General features: G+C 38.8%; 2 protein-coding genes across 2 annotated transcripts; both read right to left on the reverse strand.

Moving 5' to 3' along the window:
- Window positions 1–4,865: 4,865 nt before the first annotated feature.
- On the reverse strand, window positions 4,866–7,798 carry LOC128321763 (acyl-coenzyme A thioesterase 6-like). The gene is made up of 2 exons (XM_053242310.1): window positions 6,627–7,798; window positions 4,866–5,952 (listed from the first exon to the last, which is right to left on the reverse strand). Exons 1-2 carry the CDS (start codon window positions 6,840–6,842, stop codon window positions 5,350–5,352), a joined length of 819 nt encoding a protein of 272 aa, XP_053098285.1. The 5' UTR covers window positions 6,843–7,798; the 3' UTR covers window positions 4,866–5,349.
- acot20 (acyl-CoA thioesterase 20) lies at window positions 6,625–14,783 on the reverse strand. The gene is made up of 4 exons (XM_026923737.3): window positions 14,212–14,783; window positions 10,982–11,184; window positions 7,805–10,900; window positions 6,625–6,829 (listed from the first exon to the last, which is right to left on the reverse strand). The coding sequence occupies exons 1-3, from the start codon at window positions 14,732–14,734 to the stop codon at window positions 10,325–10,327; spliced, it is 1,302 nt and encodes a 433-aa protein (XP_026779538.3). The 5' UTR covers window positions 14,735–14,783; the 3' UTR covers window positions 6,625–6,829; window positions 7,805–10,324.
- Window positions 14,784–18,241: the final 3,458 nt, after the last annotated feature.

An 18,241-nucleotide genomic window follows, 5' to 3' on the forward strand; every position in this document is an offset into this window, starting at 1 on the left:
GAGGACAGATTCCTGGAAAAGCTATTTGAGTATGCACTCTGATTATATCCAGCAAGGATATATAATCACACACACACACACACACACACACACACAGAGGGAGCCTTTCCACCTTCACTGCCAAAAAAATGACATCTTAGCAAGTGAAAATATTTTGAATATGAGCAAATTTCTCTAATATTGCTTATTATGAGTTGATTATAAACCAAATATTCATTATTCAACCTGTTTTTAGATGCTTTTCTTCATTTTAAACTTTAAATTATCTTATTCTATTGGCTTATTTCTTTAAGTAAATGCTTAAAATAAAAAAAAAAAACAGTGCTGTGCACATGCAAAGAAATGCTGTAGAGCAAAGATGCCTTAAAAAATAATGAAATTAAATGTCTACTTTAAAAAAAAAAACTATAAAAAGCTGGAGACTTTGACTGTCAACACGCTTCTTATTTCTGCAGCGAAACCCAGCAGCATTATGTTTTTTGTCTGAAAAGTGTCTCTTATGGAATCTGCTGCTTTCTTTACTGACATACAAACATTTTTCTGTAACATTTCATTTTGTGCTGGAAAACTAATGATTGGAATCTAAAATGTTTTTGTACCGAGTAATGGAACTGGAGGTGTGAGACGTATAGAAGATGTAGTGTAGGGATAAAAAGAGGTCATTAGCAGGTAAGAAAAGCACTGCAGCTCACATGAAAGGCATGAGGTCCATTAAAAAAAACAAGGACAAGGGCCTGAAGAAGGTCACTATGCACCGTCTCATCTATTAACTCCTAAAGCAAGGGTTTGCTGTGCTTTATAAAAAGGTCCTGCTTGTTATGTGGTGTGTAAAAAAAAAAAAAAAAAAAAAGGTAGCAGGGCCAAATTAAAGCAATGAGCCACTCAAGGGTGTGTGTCACGTATGGAATAACACACAATGGCCCATGCTGGACCAATAACACACACCAGGGTGGATTATTTTCGTATAACAGAGTGTGTTATTCCACTTATGTTACAGCAATTCAACAATTACAATGTTTAATTTATTAATGAATGACGCATCACAGTTTTGAACGGTTTATAGTTTCGTTTAATGTTGTGGGAATTAGTTCCTATTATCACTTGTGTTATAGCAGCTATAAACAGTCATTCCTCTAATTCACATCATTCTCTCTCTCTGATCTGTTACTATAGAAACGGTAACATATTACAATTCCTGCGCCATGCAACGTTAACAGTAAGCTTTAGTTACTAATCAACATAACAGATGAAGACTAGATGCACATTATTAGATTATTATACGCTATATTATATTAGATTTAAGGTGTGCGTATATCAAGGGTTTTACAACAGCTTGAACGTTTGAATGTGGCTCAGCCAATCAGATTGTAGGATTTTATAAATACACGCTTGTTCTTGTTCAGTTGAAATGTAAGCTTTTTAAACAGAGCTGCATTTTCCGCACATCTGACTAAACACGCTACTGAATGCTAATGATTCACAAATTGTGCAACACTGATAACGGATATACAGTGAGAGGGGGAAAATGCGTTAATCTCTAGAGACTCTTCAGAAACTTCCAATAAGTAGTGCAGATTAAGTGAAGTGACCTCTCGAAAGGATCCTCATACACTCTGGAGAGCAGACGTCAGTGATCCTGAAAGCAAATACACATAGAAATCCTGCTTCTTCTTTTTTCCCCCATATACAAATACGAACACAAAATAAATATAAAAGGCATTTTAAAATACGTGACAAATTTTTACAGATTATTTTTGCATTAATGCATGAATCCATCTAACATCTCGTGTGTGAAACATCTTTTTCATCGATTAGAGGTTAGGAAAAATCTACATTTTAGCTTGTTACATGACGATATCCACCACAAGTCACATGTTCAACAGGAAGCTGCATCATTCTAATTTCCTGAAGATCACAGGAAGAAGAAAAGTAAGTTCTCCCAATTGTTTTTTTTTTAATATTTTCAGTGATATCGACTGACAAGGTCACTTGGAAAGCACAACCCTGTTACTCAAATTGAAAGTAAATTATTAATTATAAAATAGCACTTTTAAGCAAATTATTAGAATGTCCTTAATATTCTCACGCCATTAGCATGGATGCTAGTTAACCACATTTTGTGTATTTGCTAATTGTTGGTTAAAAACTCAACCCTGGTACTTATTTAAGAGCAAAACGTCAGCAAAGAAAGAAAGAAACCTTGTAAAAATGAGGCTGTTGCCATTTTTTTGGGCTAGATACACATTTAATTAGATCCGGTGTTAAAAATGATAATGTATAAAGTTTCATTTTGAAGTGTTACGAGGGTGGAATCACCCAAATATGCAACTTATTAAGCTATCCATTGAAATATAAAGGGCACAGCTAAGCAACATTCGTTTGTCATCTGGCAAGCTACAAAGAGGTCTAAGCTAGCATAATGTTAGGCTACATCTTATAAACATCTTATAAAATTTTATAGCATTAGCTAACAGGACCTAAGTACTGAAGAAATCCAATGTTATGCCTCCAGCTAATGAATATGCATCGAAATAATGTGGCCATTGAGGCCAGGGAAGAGTGCCTTCCTGTGATCGCTAGCTAAACTCACTTCTTCCTGCAGAACATTACACTCAGTGACGATCCTCGCCATTGGACAACGATGAAAGGAATTTCCCGGTGATGTTGTAGCAGGCATTCTGTTAAATATCTCCCTGGGGTGGCCAGACGGGTGGCCATGCTTCACCTATCCAAGCTATGCCAATGTTTCTAAGCTGTGACTAGCTAGAGATTTATTACAACTTAACGAATAATTTCATTCGGATCCAGCTTGATAAATAAAGCTCATTCTTTATAAATATATATATATATCAGCTCTGTGTTACCTCAGAAGGTCAACAGCAATAAATCCGATCACTGTAGCCACTGTGACCTGGAGAAACCTTTTACCTTCAATTGCAGCGCTCTATACTCCTGAAACAAACCACAGAGGAGCTTAAAACTGCACTGTACCCTTTTAATTTTTATTAATCAATGCAATACTTTATAATTATATTACCATTTTGTCTGCTTTGTTCATAACGTTTTGACTTTTCTTTCATTTCTACTCGTCCTCAATAGCTATATTTAGCCTGATAACCCATTAATAGTCCCGATACTTCAATTAATGCAAATTAATATCATATTATTATTTATTATTATTATTATTGAAATGAGAAAATATGATTTGGTCTGTGTTTGATATTTGTCTTTTCTTTCTGAAGCCTAAAATAGTACAAAAATATTACATCAAATATTTGGAAAAAAATATACATCAATATACATCAAAAATATTACATAAAATATTTGGAAAATATTGTCTCCCGATCTCTTGGTGCGGTCATATCCTCACATGGGTTTTCATACCACTGCTATGCAGATGACACTCAACTCATCCTCTCCTTCCCTCCCTCAGACTCTCATGTTTCTGCTCGGATATCAGCTTGTCTGGCTGATATCTCATCATGGATGACAACTCACCAGCTGAAACTTAATCCCACCAAAACTGAACTGCTGTTCATCCCATGTGATTCATCCCCATCTCAGGATCTTGCAATCTCGCCTTCGGTTACCGCACGCAACCTTGGGGTAACCATGGACAATCAACTGTCCTTCTCCTCTCACATTGCTAATCTAACTCGCTCATGTTGATTTCTCCTTTATAACATCAGAAGAATTCGTCCATTTCTTTCCTCACAGGCCACACAGGTGCTTGTTCAGTCCCTTGTCATTTCGAGACTGGACTACTGCAACTCACTCCTGGCAGGTCTGCCTCTGAGCGCCATTCGTCCTCTGCAACTGATCCAGAATGCAGCTGCACGACTGGTTTTCAACCTTCCTAAATTTTCCCACACCACCCCATTGCTGCGCTCCCTCCACTGGCTTCCTGTAGCTGCCCGCATCAGATTTAAAACACTGATGCTCGCCTACAAAGCCAAAAACGGACCAGCACCCACTTATCTCAAAGCACTTATCACACCTCGAGCGCCACCACGCTCCCTCCGATCCTCTAGCACTGCTCGACTGGTCCCTCCATCTCTCAGGGTACAAGGAAGGCATGCATCGAGACTCTTCTCTGTTCTGGCACCAAGGTGGTGGAATGAACTTCCCCTAGATGTCCGAACAGCTGAGTCACTGGCAGTCTTCAAACGACGTCTAAAGACTTACCTCTTCATAAAATACTTAAATTAGCACTTTCACAAAAACAAAAAAAAAACAAAAAAACAAAAAACTCCCAACAGAGTTTTGGACTGATGGTATTCCTAGTTTGTGACCTACCGAGCCAATATCAGAATGTATTTTTGATAGACTTCAAAGCACTATTGTAAGTCGCTCTGGATAACGGCGTCTGCCAAATGCCATAAATGTAAATGTAAATGTAAATTGTCAGAAAACAGTACTATACAGAATTCCTATATGTTTATACTTAATCCACAACTCTTGATCTACAGTTCCCCCATTTCATGAGACTAAAAGTACATTTTAAAGGTTAATATGTAATAAATAGTCAAGATTCAGCATATACACGTGACCAGATGTTGTACGTTTGGTAGTGATGGTGTGATAGAGGTATAACGGAGCTATTTGTAGTTCCTGCTTGTGTCTGTGGCTTTCGATCTTCATTTGCCCTTCATAATTCTTCAATCCTCCAGCGGTGCCAGTGCTAGGGTCAGCTGTACATCACGGCTTATTAACTATGTACCAAACCATTAATTTTTAAACAGTAAATGTTTTATTTAAGCCTCTGGTTGATTTGTGTTGGTTTACAGCCTCAGTGGGACATGCCCATAACTCGCATTGATGCTTCTCTCGTCCTTCGGCTACAACAAAGAATGTACAGTATATATATATATATATATATATATATATATATATATATATATTACTAATAGCAAATGCATGTTAAATGTTGTTAAATTATAATTTTTCTTAGTGTAACAAGGTTTATTATCCAAAGATCATCATCATAGTCCATAATGAGGTTCAAATCACATTGGGACAAACAGCATTAAACAAGGATTTGCTCAGTTTTGCATACAAAATTATTTACATAAAACTTTACTAAGAGATTGATACACCAAGCCTGATTAGTATGTCTAAGACGGCACTTTATTTACTAGGAGATTTCATTCAAGGTCTGACTGCTGCATTTTGAAATAACAATGCTTATTCTAATAGAGTTTAGCCCTTACAGACACGCTAACTACTCGTTCAGAAGATCTGACCTACACCGAGCGAGCTGCAGAAGGAGCAACTCAGAGTGTAGACGTATACAAAATGTGTCCTCTATCAAATCGCATCTGAATTTCCTCTCTCAGCTATGTGCACTGCTTAAAGTGAGGATTTTAAATAATCAACACTGTTTAAGTTTTTTTTAAAAAACTCTTCAACTCTCCTCCAAGCATCAACCTGTGCGTGTGCATGAGCTTTCGGTTCTCCTCCAAAAGTGACCACTTGACCCACGGCGGCGTGGAGCCCAGACGGGTGATGGGGCATGTAGGGGACTTCCATAAAGTGCCCTGCTGTCGGATAACTGACCATGTCGTAGTTTGCTTTTCCGTGTGCTTTGAGTCTGCCACAAGCTTGCTCCGCAAAAAGGGTGCTGTTCCAGTTCCTGTCATCTCCTGACACTATGAACAAGAATCTGCAGCTGGCACGCTCGATAGGGATGACCGTGGCACGGTTCTCCTCTGCTGTCACATCTGGCAGGGTGTTTAGGACGTTGGCGATGCCTGATGGTGTTGTAGTTATGTTCTGTTGGTTGGGAATAAGAGGTGGGATCACCACGTCTTTATAATGGAGAGGGAACATGACGTTGGCGTTGCAGGCGTTGATGCAGACGGTGGCTGATATGTTGGGAAGGAAGGAGGCCATTGACAAAGCCAGATCTCCACTTTTTGAGATTGACAGTATTCCTATTCCAGTTTTTTTCACCTGCAATAAATATATAAACAAAACAACCTTTGTTTGTCTACTCAGTGGGACTCATTTATCAATCTTTTAAAAAAGTTTTCATAGGCCAAACTGAACTGAAATGGCACAACTGATTTACAGTACATTTAGCCACGCCGACAAAACTCCATAAAAGGCAAAGCTCAGAAAGAGCTGAATATAACAAAGTGACAGCGAAACGGTGAAACAGCGCCTCCTAATCACGGCGTGAGATAAATCTTCCAGTACTGCAGCTCAGCCATTGCAGCTTTTCGACAAATGTTAATATGTTCTCCTTTTAGAGGGCGCCATTACTTTTGTCCTGATTTAACGACTAGTCTTATTCGGATTTGTTTCTTTCAAGTCGTTAACATGAAACGACTGAGTTTCACAACATGTTCATTAAATTGGTGTGTAACTAAGTGATTTAACCTTGACAGCGTAATCAGTGAATAAAATCTCAGTCACCAATTACAAAATCTGTAGCCAATCAATCGAGGTTCACATTAGTGAGTCTCCTTATACGTGAATTTACACAAATTTGAACACAGGATACATATTTTTTCCCGACTAACTGGATTTTCGATTTACGAATAAATTTTTGTACTCTGCTTAATAAATGAGGCCCAATCTATATATTTATTTTTTACTGATCAAAATGTCTTAACTCCACCAACCTTGGGCTGCATCTGCAGAAATGTTACACCTTCCTCAAAGTACTCCAGATCGAGTTTATCCACCGTTTTGGGCATGTCCTGGTAGCCGTAGAAAGCCAGAGCAAACACCACAAAGCCTTTGTTTGCCAGTAGAGCTGCTCGCGGCTCACACACGGTGCCTCCTAACGTATACAGATCTATAATTCCAGGGAATGGACCTTCACCTGTATAAAACATCACCAGATCCTAAAAGGATGCTGTAGATGTGAAACATTTGCACGGTTTTTGCTGCAAGCATGCATGGGAGTGCCATGTTGCTGTTGCAAGAATATACACTATCATATAAAAGATAAACATATTAAACAGAAAATAACAATAATTTTTTAATGTGCATTTTTTAAAATTAATTCAGTCATTTTCTTTAAAAGTCTAAAAACCATTGCAAGACAAATGTTTTTCACTTTATGGCCTACAGTTCCTTCTTATTCCACTAGAGGGCGGAAGACACCCATGTAATACTGTACTGTAATATGAAGGCAGGTATCTTACATGTGATCAACACTGACCACACTGAACTGGCCAGACTATCAGTTCCAGTTCAGAAATACAGCTGTAGTGAACAAAACAAGTCTTACAAACTAACAATGTCTTCCTAATATCAATACATGGCGATTAGTGATAAAATGCAGGACTCTCTGTACAAGTTCCAAGTGATCTACATACTGTGTGTTAGAAGGTCAGCTAATGGTCAGCGTTGCCAGAACTGCTTTACAAAAGCAAATAGCATCATGCCATGGGTTGTGCGAAATCAAATGTTATTTTTTTGCTATCATTTTTCTTTCTTAATCATTATTATAATTAAAATGCTTAATGAAGCCTGATGCGAAGAAATATGACTACAGATAGAAATATAAATTAGGTCCATTGCATGCTGTTCTACATGTACACCATCACCAATCTCTGATTTTTGATCAACTTTAAAATTAAGACTCATTAGACATAAAGGGACAGTTAATATCCAGATCTCGCGGCCCGTCTCGCCCTCCGGATCAGCCCGATTCATCCACGGTGCTTTACTTCTACACCTGCGACTCTCTTTCTGACGCTGTAGATGATCCCACAACGACACTCGTAAGAATTTCACTTCCCCAAAACAGCTTAGACCCAACTCTCATCCTTGCTTCGGGGTTTAATCTCACCTGGATGCTAGAGATTTATACAGAACTGCTGCTGTAATCATGAACACTGTCTCGTTGCTCATCCCAGGACTCATTCACTATGTCAATCTGCTCACACTGAACATCCTGTAAACACACTCAGTACTGTTTGTCTTTACTCTTCTACACCAGTATACGGTAATAATTTACTATCCGCTGTCAGCCAGATAAGAACAGTTCTCTTTCGAGTCTCAAAGTTTCTTCCTCGTGTTGGCTCAGGAAGTGTTTCATTAGGGATCTAAATCTGTAGCTTAACTGATATGAAGTAAATGCACATTTTATAGCACAGATACTCACAGATATGCAGGTTAACACCAATATCTTTATTATTGACAAAAGTATGTTAGATTTTTTTCTTTATTAAAACAAAACAGTGAGAAATCCATTTGCTACACTCAATGCAAGGACAAGTTATTCCTTTTACATGGTGTTCATTAGGCTCAAAGATAAAAATGCAATACTGTAGGTGTCATAACCATAAAATCATAGTGTTTCATGGTTGGCTTAATGTTTCAGAGTTCTATACAGTATTTATACCACAGCATGGCTCAATTCTGCATTCTGATTGGTCAGAAGGTGTTGATTCATTTTCAATGACAGCAGCTCTGACAGCAGTGCAGCTGCAAATCATGTTAGAGTTTCTATAGTAATTAGTAAAATAGTGTAATCTTTGAGAAACTGCTGTGGTATAAGAGAAATAAAACACTTCAGGACATACTGTTATAGACAAATAAACAACTTCAGGGTGGTAACAGTTACTTCACGTCATCACACCCCCCCGTGACTGATTATTTTCCTATAATAGCATGACATGGAGTGCTTTATTCCTTACATACAACGGATATAAAAAGTCTACACACCCTTGTTAAAATGGCAGGTTTTCATGAAGTAAAAGATAGTAAAAGACACTAAGATAAATCATGTCAGAACTTTTCCAACCTTAATGTAAAATTGCAAAGTCTACAAATAAAGTGAAAAAAAGTCTTTTTAGAAAGAAACTTTTTAGGGAAAAAAAAGAAAAAGAAAAAAATTTTTTACAATATCCTAGTTGCATAAGTGTGCACCCCCCTAAACTAATACTTTGCTGAAGCACCCCTTGATTTTATTACACCACTCATGTCTTTTTGGCTAAGAGGCTCTCAGCGTGACGCATCTTGACTTGGCAATATTGCCTCAATCTTTCTTGCAAAAAACATCCTAGATCCATCAGATTGTGAGGGCATCTCCTGTGCTCAGCTCGCTTCAGGCCACCGCACAGATTTTCAGTTGGATTCAGGTCTGCGCTCTGGCTCGGCCATTCAAAAACATTGATCTTCTTTTGGTTAAGCCATTCCTTTATTGATTTGGACGTGTTCTTTGGGTCATTGTGGTCCTGAAAGGTAAAATTCCTTTTCATATTCAGCTCACTAGCAGTCACCTGAATGTATTGGACTAAAATAGGCTGGTATTTGCAGCTATTTATGATTCCCTCCACCTTGATAAAAGCCCCAGTTCTGGCTGAAAAAGCAGCCCCAAAGCATGATGCTGCCACCACCATGCTTCACTGTGGATATAGTGTTCTTTTGTTGATGCACGGTTTGGAATTATGGAATTATTATAGCTTTTGGAATTGGGCTCATCAGACCATAACACATTTTTCCACATGGTTTAGGGTGATTTAGTTGAGCTTGGATGTTTTTTGTTTTTTTTTGTGAGAAAGGGCTTCCATCTAGTCACCCTTCCCCATAGCTCAGACATGAGAAGAATATGAAAGATTGTTGTCACATGCAGAGAATAATCAGTACTTGTCAGCTATTCCTGCAGCTCCTTTATTGTTGCCGTACGTCTCTTGGCAGCCTCCCTGGTACGTTTTTGTCTTGTCCTTTTATAAAATTTGGAGGGACGTCCTGTTCTTGGTGATGTCATTGTGGTGCCCAAATTTCTCCACTTGCTGATGACGGCCTTCATGGTGTTCCAGGGTACTTCTAATGCTTTGGAAATTCTTTTATACCCCTTTCCTGATTGATATCTTTCAACAAGTGAGATACCATGCTTGCTTTGTAAGCTCTTTGCCTTCCATGGCTTCAGAAGTCAGATGAAACCAAGATGATGTGAAGAAAATCTTACAGAAATAGCAGGTCTTTGTTTGGGGTTAATCAGAATAATTTCACTGATGACAGATGTATGATAATAACTTTTGAACGCGAGATTGAATATGATTGGTTCATTCTGAACACAGCCACATCCCCAATTATAAAAGTATGTGCACACTTATGCAACCAGGTTATTGTAATTTTTTTATTTTTTCTATTTTACTCTAAAATGTTTCTAACTGTTTTTCCACTTAATTTTTATATGCTGTAATTTCACACTGAGGGCGGAAAAGGTTATGACATGACTTATCTTGGTTTCGTTTTTCACAAAAACCTGCATTTTAACAGGGGTGTGGACTTCTTATATCCACTGTATCATATAGTGAGGTGTTTTTGTTATACATTTAAAATGACATTTCAGTAAGTGTTTTCACAAGTGGGTTTTGAGAAACTCTTGAACTCTCCTCCAAGCATCAACCTGTGCGTGTGCATGAGCTTTCGGTTCTCCTCCAAAAGTGACCACTTGACTCACGGCGGCGTGGAGTCCAGACGGGTGATGGGGCATGTAGGGGACTTCCATAAAGTGCCCTGCTGTCGGATAACTGACCATGTCGTAGTTTGCTTTTCCGTGTGCTTTGAGCCTGCTGCAAGCTTGCTCCGCAAAAAAGGAACTGTTCCAGTTCCTGTCATCTCCTGACACTATGAACAAGAATCTACAGCTGGCACGCTCGATAGGGATGACCGTGGCACGGTCCTTCTCCTCTTCCATTGGGTCATTCAGGATATCTCTGATATCCAAGATGCCAGATTTTGTTACTCTTATTCTTTTGGTACTGCCGACGAAACTTGGGATCACCACGTCTTTATAATGGAGAGGGAACAGGACGTTGGCGTTGCAGGTGTTGATGCAGACGGTGGCTGATATGTTGGGAAGGAAGGAGGCCATTGACAAAGCCAGATCTCCACTTTTTGAGATTGATATTATTCCTATTCCAGTTTTTTTCACCTGCAGAAAAAAAAAAATCTAACAGTGACAAGCTGCACATACGCTAACCACTTCAGTTTTCTCTTGAATATGTTCACCAACCTTGGGCTGCATCTGCAGAAATGTTACACCTTCCTCAAAGTACTCCAGATCGAGTTTATCCACCGTTTTGGGCATGTCCTGGTAGCCGTAGAAAGCCAGAGCAAACACCACAAAGCCTTTGTTTGCCAGTAGAGCTGCTCGCGGCTCACACACGGTGCCTCCTAACGTATACAGATCTATAATTCCAGGGAATGGACCTTCACCTGTATAAAACATCACCACATCCATTATCATATTTCTTGCTAATAAACAAAAGTCCACCTGTTTATGTAAATGATATCTGCTTCAATTTTTCATAATCTTTTCTACCCATCTTTACCTATGGTGCCAATAATTCTGGAGCTGACTATCATTCCACATTATTTCACACACTGGGTCAGACGCATTAAAGACAGAGGGTTTGATGTGTGTTTTTTTTTATGTTTGATGTAACAGTTTAGTTTTAGTTACATGACTACAATGTACAATGACAAGTGCCATTGTATCTACAAATGTTTTGAGTTACTTTTCATTTTTATATGAGTACTGCCTTTCTATATATGTATTTATATATATATATATATATAAATAAATAATTCCATGAAATAATGTCTAAAATATTTTGATTAAGTGTTATTTTAAAGTCTGACCATTCGGTGTGCGTTATCACAAATAAAACTAGAAAAAAAAAGCCTATAGCTAGTGGACGATGATGCTGCCAGAGGCCGAAGCCAGCAGAGAAAGTGACCTGACAGTAGACCCAAAGATGCTGAGGGTCGAAGCCAGCAGAGAAAATGACCTGCTGTTAGACCTGAAGATGCTGAGGGCCGAAGCCAGCAGAGAAAATGACCTGCTGTTAGACCTGAAGATGCTGAGGGCCGAAGCCAGCAGAGAAAACGACCTGACAGTAGACCCGAAGATGCTGAGGGCCGAAGCCAGCAGAGAAAGTGACCTGACAGTAGACCCAAAGATGCTGAGGGCCGAAGCCAGCAGAGAAAATGACCTGCTGTTAGACCTGAAGATGCTGAGGGCCGAAGCCAGCAGAGAAAGTGACCTGACAGTAGACCCGAAGATGCTGAGGGCCGAAGCCAGCAGAGAAAACGACCTGACAGTAGACCCGAAGATGCTGAGGGCCGAAGCCAGCAGAGAAAGTGACCTGACAGTAGACCCGAAGATGCTGAGGGCCGAAGCCGGCAGAGAAAACGACCTGACAGTAGACCCGAAGATGCTGAGGGCCGAAGCCAGCAGAGAAAGTGACCTGACAGTAGACCCGAAGATGCTGAGGGCCGAAGCCAGCAGAGAAAGTGACCTGACAGTAGACCCGAAGCTACAGAGGTCGAAGCCGGCAGAGAAAACGACCTGACAGTAGACCCGAAGCTCCAGAGGCCAAAGCCGGCAGAGAAAGTGACCTGACAGTGACTGCACTACTCTTATTTGCACTATAAGTGTAACTACACAAACGGCATTGTCAACGTCTATTAGTAAGGTATTAGAAACATGATATATGATCAATACTAGCCTAACAGATACTAGTTATTGTAGAGCTACCCAACAGGAGTTACAGAAATTCTATCACTTCAATGATTAGTTAATATAAAGAAATGTCAAGCAATTGATAATCAATGCAATTACTACTGAACTGAGGAACAAGTATCTAGCTAAATCTGCTATTTAGAAGTCAGCCATAACAACTCATTTAATGTAGTCTCTATGCTAGCTAGCTAGCAAAATAGTGCAATATTGTAGTATTTAAAATATTAAGAAAAAACTCCTGGAATTGATTTCCAAAACTCCCGAGTGCGTGGCAGGTTCCTCTAGCCGCTGTCTGAAGCCTCGCAGAACCTTAGCATAGCAACGACCTAGCAACTTTAAACATGTTTTAACAATTTTTAGCCTTTTAAACTTTTTACATCATAAGCTTTTAGCCTTTCTACATCATAACCTTTAATCCTTTTAGCCTATACTTGCTTAACTGTTAAACATTTTAACATTTAAAAATCAATGACAACAAAACATTGTAAGATCACTTAACTCTTAACATGTTTAGGCTCGGTCAAGCCACATCAAAGTTCATCCGTGAACCTTGACCTTCTGGTTTAGTGTGTTGCGAATCCCTCCCCCTACTCAGGTAAGAAAGATGAGCACAACTGGCCTCATGGTGGCGCTACAGTGCAGCATAACTCGCCATTTTACGTTTTAGCCCTTACCTTGAGATCTGTAAAGCCTAGAGACAAAATTCTTTTTCCCTGGATTTGTTGGCTCATTCTGAACCAAGATGCAATTTGGACCATTTAGCTCCGCCCACTCAGATTATTTGCTAATTTGCATAATATCAAAAACCTCCCTTTGGGAACTAATCCTAGGATTTTTTTGTCCTATCTTCACAAAAAGTTGGTGTCAAATGGCTCAGGAGAGCTTCTCCTGCAATATTTGTCCAAAAGACGTCAAGATTTATGATCAATATGGCCGCCACCTGCCAATCAATTCTAATGGGGCGGAGCCTTATTCATTCAACCAGCAGTAACTCATGAGTATTTATATGGACTTGAACGAATCTTGACAGACCCTTCGAGACAAGGTCCTGAGGAGGTATGCTGAGTTGTGGGTGTGGTCATCAATAGGGGCGGAGTTACGTTCAGGAAACGGTTTTTCAGGAACCGTAAACCTGATTAAGCTGAAACTTGGGAAATTCTCCATCGTTATGCTAACCTGTAGTAGTCTTGTGTAAGACAAGCATGACCGTCATCAGCCAATCAGCTTTCAGCAGGGATTTGATAGGGTTAGGAATGAGCAATCGTCACGAGACTTGAATGGTAGGTCCCTCTAGCGACCCACAACAAATGACGTATTGGCACTCGAGCTGGGCAATGAGTGTTGGGTATGGTGCTAGTCATGTTTATAAATGTTTATTAATTAATAAAATTAGATAAGAAATCTGTAGTACTGAGAGTGTACAGGAGCATACAGGAGTTTATACATACAGGAATTTTTTAACTCTGTTCTAGATAGAAGAACCTCCCATTCTTCTTCATTGGCCAAGATCTGGTTCGCAACACACTCACAGTTTCTTTATGATGATGATGATGATGATGGTGATGATTATTATTATTATTATTATTTATTGCCTTAGGAATTACTCAATTACTTGCACAAATGTGACCCCATATTTCTGGACTTTTGAGGCATCAGAAGCATGAGGTTAGAAGCTGGATCAGGCTGATCAGTGCTGCAGATGGGGAAGTGGATCTCACCAGGTGGGATGAAGAGAGTCCCCCGCAACCTGCCGTCTCTTACAGGGACTCTGAGCACTCCATCAGCCATGAAGCGCCTGGTGTTGGTCTCTGCAGTGAGGATCTGGCCGTCTCTGTGAGCCTCGATGTGGATGAGCACAGGGCTGGACGCGTCTCTCTTCAGCAGCTTCTTGTGAGGGCTTTCTGGCAGCATGGACCAGAACAAGCCCATCGGCTCCACCCCCGTGTACGAGCCGCCCGTGGACGGCTGCCGGCTCACATCCACCTCTCCATGCGCGTCTGCCTGGTATGCAGCACTGGCCTTGAAAACAACCCCTTTATCGTCCTTGTGTTTGGCCCGGAGCTCCACATGCTGTCCAGGATTCAAACCGCTCAACTTAATCTGAACTGCTTCATCAAAGAAACAGCTGCTGCTCGGCAGGATGCGGAGCTGCACTCCACAAGAAGAAGAAGAACAAGGAGAAGAACATAGTTTCCGTGCATTTATCCTGAAAAGTTCTCTCGCTCTCAAGTACAGCGCCATGTCGTGCCTTTGGACACGGGTTGCCAGATCCCTCTGTGTGAATCCCACCCTCTTATTGCAGCCCTGTGACCTTCGGCACACATAGAGCGGAGTTAAGTCTCTCCAGCACGCCCAAAAAGTCTCCACATGACGCCAAGGACTCATTTGCATCTCTGCTGAATTCCTCATGAACCATCAGGATCACGCTTAAAATAGAACAGAGATTGATCAGAGTATGAAATAATAGATTATAACTTTTTTTTCCTCACAAAAAGAAGTCACATTTGGTCATGGTTAACCATAATAACTATTTATGTGTTTACAAAATTCTGTAGTTTTAATCAAGAATGCAGACAACATGAAGCAGAGGCAGCGAGGAAGTGATTACTGATAGAATAATTCACTTCTATTGCTGTAAATATCTTCAGCGAGAGAGTTTATAGAACAAAGAACAAAGACAAGCATGGGTGGACAGACAGTGGTGATTAGTGATTGGTCATTGGGAACAATGGTGATTAGTGATTGGTTGTTGGGAACAATAGTGATCAGTGATTGGTTGTTGGGAACAATAATGATCAGTGATTGGTTTTTGGGAACAGTGGTGATCAGTGATTGGTTTTTGGGAACAGTGGTGATCAGTGATTTGTTGTTGGGAACAATAGTGATCAGTGATTGGTCATTGTGAGCAGTAGTGATCAGTGATTGGTTGTTGGGAACAGTGGTGATTAGTGATTGGATGTTGGGAACAATAGTGATCAGTGATTGGTTGTTGGGAACAGTAATGATCAGTGATTTGTTGTTAGGAACAATAGTGATCAGTGATTGGTCATTGGGAACAATAGTGATCAGTGTTTGGTTTTTGGGAACAGTGGTGATCAGTGTTTGGTTTTTGGGAACAATAGTGATCAGTGATTGGTTGTTGGGAACAGTGGTGATCAGTGATTGGTTTTTGGGAACAGTGGTGATCAGTGATTGGTTGCTGGGAACAATGGTGATCAGTGATTGGTTGTTGGAAAGTGCAACTTAGTCGAGCTTTCCTGTTTCTCTTCAACATGTCAAGGTGCATTTATTTGGAGTTATAGCTGCTATAATGTAAGTGAGAACTTATTCCACAGCATTAAATGTAACGACACACTGTTACAAACTTGATGTTGTTCACTAATAAATTTAAAATGATAATCATTGGCAAATTGCTGTGGTATAAGAGGAATAAAACACTGTTACTGGGCAGTAATCAACTTCGGGGTGGTCACAGTAACCATATCATTGATGATTTTCCTATAACAGCACCACACAGTGTTTTATTCCTCACATATTTTACATCTTTATTGAATTGTTTCACTTTTACTATTAAATTGCAGTTAAAAGCAGGATAACTTGTGACATGGAAAGTGTGATTATGAGTCTCACATTGGCTAATTTCAAAAAATAACTTTGTTATTTTTGTACAGAAGATGTAATATGTACAGAAGATCTTTATGACCTCATAAAAATGCATATTTAAAAAAAAAAAATTTAATATTAAAATTTCTGCTCCTACATTTTGATTCCTGTTTACCTTATTATAAGGAAACACTAAGACTAAGATAATTAATACAGCTTATTTAATTAATAATTGATAATTAATAATAATAAAAAAACATGATTCTCAAAGCGTGGTACGTGAAGAACAGCCAGGGGTCCCGTGATTTTTTTTTAAAAAGTTTATTACTGTCAGCCCAGACTAATACCACATTTAGCGAGACCAATGCCCAAGACTGAGAGATGTCCAAGTACATTTAGATTTACATCACTGAGCAGACAGTCTAATCCAGAGTGAGTTACAGAAGTGCTTAGTAGTCTCTATCAGAAACACATCCTCATGCTAGTTCACTAAGTCAGGGACTATGAGTACCATCAGTCTAAAGGGGTACGGTATGAAAAGAAAACACAAGATAAGATAAACAGTAAATAAACAAAGTGTTAATACAAGTATTCATGAAGAAGTAGGTCTTTAGTCATCGTATGAAGACAGCCAGTGACTCAGTTGTTCATACAGCCAGGGGAAGTTCATTCCACCACCTAGCTGCCAGAACAGAGAGTCTTGATGTCTTGGTTGTACCTGAGGGATGGTTGGTCCAGTCGAGCCGTGCCAACGCCAATAAGTCTGAGATGAGTTCAATACAGAAAATGTCTCGAAACAGGACGTCTTGATAACAGACCGAGACCAGACTCTCGTCCCACAGGCCTTTCTGACAGTTCCTGCTCTAAATGTCGCATGTTTGTGCTACATGCTCCGAAAATGACAAAAAACACCACATATCTATTTGAAATAGGGGTGATTTTTAAACAGTGGTTAAATTTACAGAATTTACAGGTTAAATTAAATTATTTAAAAACCTCCAGGTTGTTTTTCTTCAGACTTTTTCTAAATATCCCTCATTAAAAAGAAAATGGGTTGCCCATGTGTAGGAATACCATGAGGTGAGTAAAAAAAAAGAATTAAAACATTTCTTTTAAAAGAAAGAAGGCCTAAACTATTTAATTGTCATCACTAAAATTATAGAAAATATCATTTTTGACAAAAAAAAGCAATATGTACAAAATTTACACAGTTTAGGATTTTGGCATGATGCATTTTAGCCTGAGTTCAGAGATAAATAATTGTATCTTTAATTAACAAAAAAAAAAAAAAATAAAAATCAAAAGGGCTACCATGCTCATTGGAGTATGGCACTTTATTATGTATGTATGTATGTATTTGTTATTTTGTAAAGAAAATCTGTAAATATATACATAAATATTATATATAATATTATATATAAATATTGTATATTTTCCTGAAAACATATTTAAATTGACTTTCCATAAGTATGGACACTGTGTACGAATGGGATAACAATAATAACAACAACAATAATAATAATAATAATAATAATAATAATAATAATAATAAAAAGTTGGACTATTGCACTTTTAAAGGTGCATTAGGTAGATTAGTCTTTTTTTTTAAGATTAGGTCTCTAACAGTTAGGCCCATGTTCACAAAGCTCCGCTATCTACTGTGGATCTTCTGTAAAGTCATTGCCATTACCGTTACTGGTCCTTAATGGTATCCACTAGACATAACATACCACTAACAGAAGGCAACAAATTACCAGTAGAGACCCAGAGGGACCATTACAGTTTCCATTAGAACCATTACAATCCCCAATATAACCATTAAAACTAATACAATTCCCATTAAAACCAATACAATTCCCATTAAAACCATTACAATTCCTATTAAAACCATTACAATTCCCATTAAAACCATTAAAACCATTACAATTCCTATTAAAACCATTAAAACCATTACAATTCCCATTAAAACCATTACAATTCCCATTAAAACCATTAAAACCATTACAATTCCCATTAAAACCATTACAATTCCCATTAAAACCATTACAATTCCCATTAAAACCATTAAAACCATTACAATTCCCATTAAAACCATTACAATTCTCATTATAACCATTAAAACCATTACAATTCCCATTAAAACCA

Source organism: Pangasianodon hypophthalmus, chromosome 19, assembly GCF_027358585.1.
Source record: "Pangasianodon hypophthalmus isolate fPanHyp1 chromosome 19, fPanHyp1.pri, whole genome shotgun sequence".
NCBI lineage: Eukaryota > Metazoa > Chordata > Actinopteri > Siluriformes > Pangasiidae > Pangasianodon > Pangasianodon hypophthalmus.